Source organism: Gavialis gangeticus, unplaced genomic scaffold, assembly GCF_001723915.1.
Source record: "Gavialis gangeticus isolate Ggan-Ray unplaced genomic scaffold, GavGan_comp1, whole genome shotgun sequence".
Taxonomy (NCBI): domain Eukaryota; kingdom Metazoa; phylum Chordata; order Crocodylia; family Gavialidae; genus Gavialis; species Gavialis gangeticus.
Window position 1 is genome coordinate 41,406,967 of NW_017728994.1, and position 10,296 is coordinate 41,417,262.

General features: G+C 45.8%; 1 protein-coding gene across 1 annotated transcript in view; it reads right to left on the minus strand.

Annotated features, from left to right (window-relative positions):
* The window catches only part of BTAF1 (B-TFIID TATA-box binding protein associated factor 1), a gene marked incomplete at its 5' end in the record, with an annotated part of 102,065 nt that overhangs the window by 59,952 nt on the left and 31,817 nt on the right, over positions 1-10,296 (minus strand). The window contains one exon of the mRNA XM_019502120.1: positions 914-1,003. Coding sequence (XP_019357665.1) covers positions 914-1,003 — 90 coding nt within the window. The remainder of the gene's footprint in view (positions 1-913; positions 1,004-10,296) is intronic.

Sequence of the window (10,296 nt, forward strand, 5' to 3'; positions counted from 1 at the left end):
CCCCCCCCCCCCCCCCCCCCCCCCCCCCACAGCGTGAGGTATCAGACAGATCTTTCAAATGTAGCATCTTCTGTAACTTGCATCTGTGCTACCTCCAGCCTGTTGCTGTTTTCAGAATGGGAGGAGAGAAAGGGAGCAGAGGGAGTTCAGCTTGGGGGATTTTCAGTCACCCCTGGAGGATGGGACAAGAGTACTGGAGCTCCCCCCACCTGAGGTGCAGGAGCTCCAATTCAACCACCCCACTCTTCAGCACCAACTGGGGAGCCCCAAAAACAAGCTCCCTCCACTGCCTTTCCCCCCCTCCCATTCTGAAAACAGCCAGCACTGGCAGAGCACCCCAGCCATTGCTATGGGAACCTGGCCCCAGGCTCCCAGCCCCAGCTAGATTTCCCTCCCCACTGGAAGCAACAGTGAATTTCTATTTGGTCTGGGGTAACACTGTAACTCAGAACACTGAAAAGGTTATGAGACACAGCTGGGAGCTGTGCTCGTCTCCACCCCCACTCCACAGGGTTCCCAGGATTGGGCTCCCCAGCCTCAGATCTGCCTCTGGGTGTCAGGTGATGGTCCAGATTCCAGGGACTGGTTTTGCCCCAGCCCACCTGGGTAGGTGACAGCTGTGTCCTGGACTCTGGGACTGCCCCATGCTGGATCATTTTAATCATTTCAATTATATTTTTTTATCATTCAGTTAAGCAATTAGCACCTTACACCTTGAACACCCTCCCACAGTCCTAAAAATGCCAGTAATAAATGCATTTTCAGTATTGCCAAGAGAAAGGAAGAGAAGTTCTGCAGTTTACAAAAGATACCTTTTCTCCCTCTCACATTTAAATATCGGTTAGTTTCATTCCATTGCTTAGTTTTCATATCAAGAAGCTGGTTAACATCTGCCATACACTTATAATTTTACCTCTTCTAATGTACTGTCTCCTATTTTACCACCACTTTTCCCATGTGCTTTAAGTATTTCCCTCAGCCCAGTGCCTGCACCATGCCGAACCTAAAAAAAGTGCAAGGGGGGAGGGATGGGGGAGGAAAAAAATAAGTTAGTTTCTAAATCATTAGGAACAGAAATTTACACAAATGTTATGATGTCAATTAAATTAAATTACAGCAAATCAATCCATCAGAAGGTAGTTAAAAATCTGATTTTTTTTTTTCCTTTCCAGTACAAAGATTTTGAATGCTGCAAATGTGGTGTTATTTTAAGGTAAGGTTTGTACATATGCACGAACTACATATGGGCAGGAGTAACTGGAAACAAGCCTGCAGCATTTCTGCAAAGTTTGATAACAGAGGAAGACATTAAGACAAACATAAACACTTTTACAACACAGGATGAGAGAAAACTCTTAGAGAAAGGTAATTCAACAAGTTCTTATACCAAAACATTTTTCCTTATACTGAATGGATACTTAGAACAAAATCTTTAACCATATGGTAGACAAAATCTTTCTACCCATATTAAGGGTGGGCAATAGTAAGCACTAAGGAACCTCAAAATTAGTTACTTACCTGTAATTCTGTTTATTTTCAAACAATATAACTAAGAGTGACTCCTATCTTCTTACAAATGCAAGACAGATTTTCTCTCCACAACCAAAAAAAACCCAGTGGCAATTTAGATTTAGAATCTCTCAGCAGACTAAGCCTTCTCATTCAATTTCCAAGTACTAAGAAATACAGGCAGTGACTTCATTAATGACAACTAAAAATAAAGGCAAACCAGTGAGTTTTCAACATAACCACCAAAACTAAAATAATCCAAGTCTTGAAAATAATACACAACACCAAATCACAGCTGCAAACTCTGCAGTGATGATAGAAAGGTGAAATTACAGAAAATATGGCAACATTATAAAACACAGATCGGTAACATTTGGCCTGCAAAACTGGAGGGCTTTACCCATGCCCGTGCTAGGGCTGGGCAGCCACCAGGTGTATCTGCACTTTTATTACTTTTCCTGGCTCCAGACTAACATGCGCTGGGTGTTGTGACATGTCAGCAACAGGTGACTTTGCCACCACTCCTCCCAGCCCAATACTCCCCAGCCACATTGCAGTTTGCAGATACCTGATCCCAGTATAGGTCTTCACTGGCTGGAAGCTATATCTGCATTCACATAACTGCCACTCTCCCCACTTCCCCCCCTGCTGACACCCTCCTAGGCTGTGGCCAGGGCACAACTTTCAGTCAGTGGGGAGCTGTGCAGGGGCCAGGCAGCTTCCACCTGCACATGTACCATAGCCAGAAGGGAAAGAAGCATTGAGAAGTGGCAGCAACACGGACACAGCTTGCAGATACCTGGCCTTGGGATACAGGGGACTGACAGAAGCAGCACTGATGTGGGTGCATCTCCTATTTACCTGGCCTTGGTGTAAGGAAAGCCACCCAGGCTGCACTGGACCAGAGCCAGGTTGTTCCAAACTGTGGCTTGTAAAAGTTTGTTAAGTCCCTACCACAAAAGGAACAAGAAAGTAAAAAGTGATTTTTCCCATCCCTCATGGGATGCCCAATTCTGATGAGCAAAGAAATTTAAGGTGGGTCTAGTGGCTCTCACAAGTTATCCCGTATCTCTGTGGTGGGTGCTCAACCTTTTGCTGCAGCACACCAGATGAGTGGCACGTGGCCAGTCTGCAGACCAGATAGGGCCACGAGGACCAGGATCAGGCCCTGCACCACCTTCCTTGGCCCCACACTCCCAGCTGGATCAGGACCCTGCATTGCATCCATCCACCCTGGGACCCATGCTGTCTTCAGCCAGCCCCTGTATGCCTGGACCAGGCCCTGGGCCACCTCTGCACACTAAGCTAACAGAGCACAATCTGGCTCACGGGGTTGATGGCACGGGAGCAGCAACTGCTGCTACCACTGCCCGGCCATCACACTTTCAGATGTATGGGGAATCCCTACAGAGCAGATGGCATGGCTCTGTGGGCCAAGCATCCCTGGCATAAAATTATAAAGTCAACTTAATATTGGGTGCTCCCTCTGAAATCTGTCTAAAACAGATGACTCAATACCCACAACTAGAGAAATACCTTCCTAAAACTAAACTAAGTACTGGCACTTCAAACAGAGGAAGAAATCCAGGGTTGCTCAGAAAGTGGTGACAAACCAATTGCCTCATCTCTATATTATGATCCGTGATGTGACCGTGGGCCAATTCACAAGCAACCATATAAGAAATGGCACAAAATTTCCTGTCCAGTTTTGTTATGTAACGTGCTAGAGTGTTGAGTAAGTAGTAAAATGCCTAATGCTCTTCAGAGATTGGAATCAGCAAGAAACCTGGCATGAGTTGAGAACATGTTTATATCACTCCTGCAATGCTCCCAAGAGCTCTGCCAAGCAGCACACACAATACAAACCTGTTCCTGCTACACAAGTGCCAAACCTGGAAATGAGGAAGCAAAGCCACCATGAGCATCCTGATGTCACCTCTCAAGTAGACCTGAGAGGCATCTTTTGAATGGTGGTAGAGAACATGCTCATGGCAGCTGTACTACCTCCTTCCTGGGGTTGGTATATGTAAAGAAGTCTTGTATTTAAACTTAATATGCTTCTTACCAATGCTCCCAGGAACTCTACAAAAGTATAAACATGCCCAGTGTCCCCAGGGTTATGCAGTATGGAATATGCAGTATGGAAACTCCAAAGAGTTTGTGGTTTCTATTCCAACTTTCCATTATGATAGTGATATTGGATGAGAATGCATTTATTTCTGTTCTTTCTGACACCTGATGGGACAGGTTAAAATCAGGAAGTAGAAGGTTTCACAGAAGTTGGAGGGATAAAAGACAGAAGGTTTGCAGCTGGCTTGCATGTGGTCAAAAACTGAATTCATTTTTAGAACCATTTACAAAGAACAGATAAGAACACATGCATTCATCTAAACAACTAGCACCATACTTAATTCCATGACGACTAAAGTATCATTGATGCTAGGGTCCTGTCCCCACCCTTCCATTAGCCAGAAACTGTATCCTATAACTATATGAAAAATCTTATTTGTCCACATTGTTCAGATTCCAGCCAATTTAATGGGGGAGTCTTATTGCTCATAGTTGTATCTGACCAGGCTGAACTGTGATGCAGGAATTTAATGGGTTGCAGGAGTGATAAAAGATAGAAGTTGAGAGGCAAACATAACAGAAAATAAGAGTCCTGCTCAGCAAGATAGTACTCTAAATATTACCATGATGGCCTTTATTTTTCCCGCAACCAAAAAGACGATGAAACCAATGGAAACACAAATGCCTCAAAAAAGCAACTTACTCCAGCTGTAACTATATCAGTTTTCCAACAAGATTACAAAATTAAGGAGCTGTACTTGAGAGCAAAGATAATAGAGAGGTCAATCTGGACACAATGCAACCTAAACATTTTCTGACATAAGAGGTTACATGGTGCATGCATATCTTGAATACTATATACAGTTCTGCTGCTCACATTTAAAACAAACCAACCAAAACACCACCACATAGTAGAACTAGAAAAGGTACCTAGAAGAGCAAAATGATCATGGCTATAGCACAGCTGCTGTACTACAACTCTTCAGCTTGGAAAATAGAAGAATGACGAGAAGGGGGTGGGGGGAGCGGAAATTTCATATTTCATAGACATTTGGGCTGGAAGAGACCCCGGAGGATCATCGAGTCCAGCCCCCTGCCCCAGGGGCAGGAAGTCAGCAGGGATCATAGGATCCCAGCAAGATAAACATCCAAATGCATCTTGAAAGCGTTCAAAGTGGGTGTTTGAATTGCCTCCGGTGGCAGCCTAATCCAAACCTTGGGGGCTCGGACAGTGAAGTTCTTTCTTATGTCCAGCTTGAATCGGTCGCGGCAGAGTTTGTGACTGTTTGATCTCGTCATCCCTTGGGGTGCTCTGGTGAACAGACATTCCCCCAGATCCTGATAAGCACCCCAATAAATTTGTAGGTGGCCACCAAATCACTCCTGAGCCTGTGCTTAGCCATGGGACTCTTCAGCCTGGAACTCAGCCTTTCATCATAAGGTCCGTTTTCCTGACTTCTGATCATGCGTGTGGCTCTCCTCTGCCCCCTCTCAAGCTTCTCCATATCCTTTTTGAACTGCGGAATCCAAAACTGGACGCAGTACTCCAGCTGCAGCCTCACCAAGGCCAAGTACAACAGGAGAATGACATCCCGGGATTTGCTTGAGAAGCATCTATGGATGTAAGCCAGTGTTTTGCTAGCTTTACTAGCCGCAGCATCGCATTGAAGGCTCATGTTCATCTTGTGGTCAATCATGACCCCCAAGCCCCTTTCATCTGTAGTGCTAACCAATGTAACACTGCTGAGCCTATACGCATACTGCAGGTTTTTCCTCCCAAGGTAGAGAACCTTGCATTTTTTGGTGTTGAACACCATCAGGTTCTCATCCGCCCATTTCATGAGCCTGTAAAGATCCACCTGGCTCACCCTCCTGTCCTCAGGTGTGGATGCTTTACCCCGAAGTTTGGTGTCATTGGCAAACTTGACCAGTCTGCTTCTGACACATCATTGGTGAAAATGTTAAATAGTATAGGCCCTAGGACAGAGCCTTGTGGGACCCCACTGGTCACAGCGCACCAAGATGATTGACTCCCATCGACCACCACCCTCTGGGTCCTACCGCGGAGGCAGTTCCCCAGCCAGTGGATTGTGGTGACATCAAGGCTGCAGTTAGCCAGTTTAGCCAAGAGGTGATCATGGGATACCAGATCAAAGGCTTTTTTGAAGTTGAGTTATACGACGTTGATCTCTTCCCCCTTGTCCAGGTGATAAGTCACCTACCTGGTCATAAAAGGAAATGAGATTGGTCAAGCAAGACCTACCCGCAACAAACCCATGCTGCATATCCCTCAGGATATTGCCTTCAGCTAGTCTGTTAAGGATGGCCTCCTTGATAATCTTTTCCAAGACCTTCCTAAGGATAGAGGTCAGGCTGATGGGCCTGTAGTTTGCCAGATCTACTTTCCTCCCTTTCTTGAAGATAGGCATGACATTGGCCTTCTTCCAATCATCGGGCACTTCACCAGAGCGCCAAGAGCTCTCAAAGATCTGTGCCAGGGGCTGAGCTATGATGCTCGCCAGCTCCCCGAGTACCCTTGGGTGTAACCTAATATGACAGGCATTTATAAAATTCTGGAAGTTGTGGATAAAGTGAATAGGGAATTGTTATATCACAAAAGTACCAGAATACAAGAATAAGGTGACACCCACCGAAATTAGCCGGAGACAGATTTAAAACAAGGAAGAAGCTCATACTTCTATTTTTTTCCCTCCAAACAGTGCATAATTAATTTGTGTAACTCACTGAATAGGAGGTGGTAGAGACCAACAGTACAGCCAGGTTCACAAAGGGATTAAACAAATTAATGAAGGATAGATCAGGTTGGAGCTATTAAATACAACCAGAGTTGCCAAAAGTCAAAGATCTTTTTTTTTTTTTTGGTTAACTGAAAAACAACATTTTTTACTGACATGTTTTACGTGATATAAATATAACCCTTCTGCCAGGCCCAAACAGCAATGGCAAGGGCTGATTTCAAATTTAGGGGTTTAAGACCAGCTTTCTAAATCTAATGAGACCCACCCAGAAACCTGGAAAAATAAGTTTTAACTCTGTATTCTAAAATGAACAAACTTTCCCATTCATAAATGGCATTCAACTAAAACTGGGTTTATTGGAGGGGAAAAAGGGATAAACATACAGCCTTATAGAAAACCTTAACCACTACCCATTAACTGTTTGGGTTTTACTTACAGTCAGTCATTACCAAACTAACCCAGGGAACTACCACCTAGCCCAACCTACTGGGGAGGGAGACTCATCCAGGGCTGCTCTCTGGGGGATCTATCACCTACACCACCCAAGTGACCCCCAAACAGCAAGACCCAGGCCCACAAACAAACCTTCCACTGCACAGACCTTTACCTGCCACCTCTCCCTCTGAACCCTGCAACTACCTTAGCCACACCAGCCCCTCTACATCCCATTCAGCTCCTCAGACTGCCCATGGGCTGCACTGCCCTGACTACCTGTGAGGCAAGCAGCCTTTATAAGCATGGGAAGGCCAACAGGATGCAGCTGCAGCACATGAGGAAATTGTGCAGGGAGTGGAAAAGGAGGTTTCCATGGGCTACAAAGCTCTGATGGAGGAGGGCACTGAACCCTCCAGAGGCACTGAGCTGCACTCCTGCTCAAACACAAGGTGGCACTTATCTGCTTTGTTTTATTTGTATCCAACTTCATGGTTTCTTAAATTATTAACAGGGATCTGGATTTTCCATTTCCTGGAGAAAAACCTGGATTTTTCCCTTTGAAATGGGAAACTGTGGGAGGGACTGATCATGACGGGGGTGAGTGGGGAGGGGTGGAAGCAAGACCCAGAGGAGGAGAGCAAAGAAGCAGGGGGACCCCATAGACTAGAGAGGAAGGAAAGGAGCAGGACTGGCAGGGAACAATGCTGCGAGGGGGGAGGACAGGTGAGAGAGGGGAGGGGAGGGATAGTGGAACTGCTTGCATGCTGCTGACAACTCCAGCTCTCCCAGGGTGCTGAGCATAAGCTCCCTCAATGCCACAGCGAAGCACTGAGTTGCCCACAGCTCTCATCATGGACAGCAGCAGCTCCATCCTGCCTGCCTTGCAAACTTGCCTTGCTTCTGGGTGGGCCATAGGGGCCACCTCACCTGGCAGCAAGGTAAGAAGGCAACTGGTACCCTGCCCCACTCCAGAAGGGCTGCTGCTGGGGAAGGCTTCCCTCCTCCCCAACCCTGTGGAGCGTAGGGCTGCTTGGATTCCTGAGGCTGCCTGTCAGGATCCTCCCCCATGCTTGCCAGGAAGGGCAAACCAGGAGAAGGATGCATGAGGCTTCTAGGCATCCAAATTAAGCCTAAGACACTGCTTCTGAGCTCCCAGATTTCATGCACAGCAATGGGGAAGGGGACAGGATTCCTCCCCTGCTCTTCCACTTATAGTCCCACCGTCTGTTCTCTGCACTCCAGGGTGAGGGGTTGTCCTGCTCAACACCTCCAGTGCGCCTACTGTATTCGTCTAATTAACTGTACAGGAAGTGCAAGCCAGCCTAGGAACAGAAGTGTCACTTCCAGGAAAGCCATTGACACCTACTCAGCTCCTTGTCCAAACTTGCTAGGACAACCCAGCACCATTCACTGGGATGGATGATCTAGTTGGGGGATCATCCTACTTTGAGCAGGGGGTTGGAATAGGTGACCTCCTGAGGTCCTTCCAGCACTCATTGTCTATGATTCTGATTTTAAGACATCATGGGACCACTTGGCATAGGCAGAAGCACTTTTGAGCACAGGAATACTGCCAATTTTTTGCTGAGAGTAGTGAGAGAGCAACTTGGTTGTCTGACTTCAGCCCAGCCTCAACATAAACTCTTTCAGTCAGGCTCTGCTACCCAGAACTACCAGAGGCTCTCCCCTGCCCCCCCCCAGCACAGATTTGGTAGCAGAAATTGCACCTGGATCAAGTCACAGGCTATCAAATGGTTTGTTTTTTTCAGCCAGGACAGACTGCAGGTGTTTTGCTACCATCGTGTGAAGTTTCTTGCAGATCTAAAGAGGCACTTGTCAGAAGAAATGAGCATCTGCTCTGGGAGGCATCAGCCTTGATTTTTAAATGATGCTCTTTTTTTTTTTGGCTTGGCCCTAGGGGTAGGGAGCTACAGGTCAGGAATGAGGGACACTGGCAGGACTTGGGGGTGGGGGCCTATGATGCGTCAGGGCTGCTCAATGCCACTAAGCAGCAGGGACACACACAGTGCTGTACCCCTGTTCTGGTGAAGGGAGCAGCAGCTCTGCTTTTCCATAATAAAAAAAAAACCAAAATCAAATGCCAAAATATATAGGTATTTTATTATAGTGATTGACTGGTAGGCTCCAAATTGCTTTTAAAAATACATCAATAAGACATTGTGTTCAACTGACACCTAGATTTTAATTGTGGAAAGACAGGGATTTTGATAAGAGAATTTTGGATTTTTTTTTAAGTGGAGAAAACCAGGATCCCTGCTTATTAATGACAGCTTAATCTCCCCCTTCCCTGCCAAACTTTGGGGAAAAGGGTTTTTAGCTCTTTAAAGAGATTGTCTGAGGACAGTTGGCAACCCTGAATAGTCCTAGTCAAGGATGTACCCACAGCATCAATAAACCAATGATGCCAGGGCAGGTATGATTTACTATAGATGTGACATGCTCATGTAACTCATTGTCTAAAGCAGGGGTTGGCAACCTTTATGAATAGCAAACTACTGCTTGCAATCCAGTCACCACTGTGGGCCACTGATCCCACCCATTCCTTTTCAACACTCTGCAGTCCCAACTTAACGTCTAGTACAAGTGTCACCAATTCCTGTGGCCCATGATTATAAAGAGCAGCAAATCTGATGGTGCGGTAAAGAGAGGAAGAAAGTCAGCAGATGCCATAGAGGGGATAGATGAAACATGGAACAGGAATACACTGGCAATAGCAGACAGAAGGACCCTGGGGATGCCTTCTCTAATGGCTGCTGTGTATCACCAATCCCCCATGCCTCCCTGGGCTGGATCTGACCTGTGGCTTGTAGGCCATACACTGCTGATCTCCTCCAAAGCATTTATTATGTGAATCTACTATTGGACTAGAGGGGCCATTTGGTGTCTCAGTATGGAAGTTCTTGTGTACACAAAAGACAGGTACCCAGAACCTTTCATGTCAATTCCAGTGTCTGAAAACTGACCGACCAATGTGGTTGTTTCTATATAGAACCAACAGGCAAAAGCAGTGATGCAGAGACTACATTCATTAATCAGCAAACATTAATAGCACGCAATCAATTTTTACAGGTCTCATTATTGCAAATGTTTAAGGTAATAGTTTAACACTTAAAATCAGTATGTTTCATGCCATAAGATTTCACATTTTTGTAAGCACATTTGGCAATCTAGCCAGAACTTCTAAGTAAGCTTTCCTCTGTAAAGATGATACAGAAGCATCCACACTGACATGTAGGTGGAAAGATAAAATCTAAGGAGAGATATTTGATGGGAGTAATTCAGTGGACAAATGGAAACTGAAAATACTACCATACTTACTCAAAATACAGGGTGATCCTGAATATAAAATGACCCCCAGTAGTTAGATTCTATATATGGAAAGTTCCTATCTGTTATAAATTTCTAGGTATAGAATCTAATTACTGGTGGTTTGCTTTGAACTTCACCCCCTCCCACTGTTGGAGCAGTGAAAAGAAAAACAAAGTCGGGGGCGGGGGGGGGG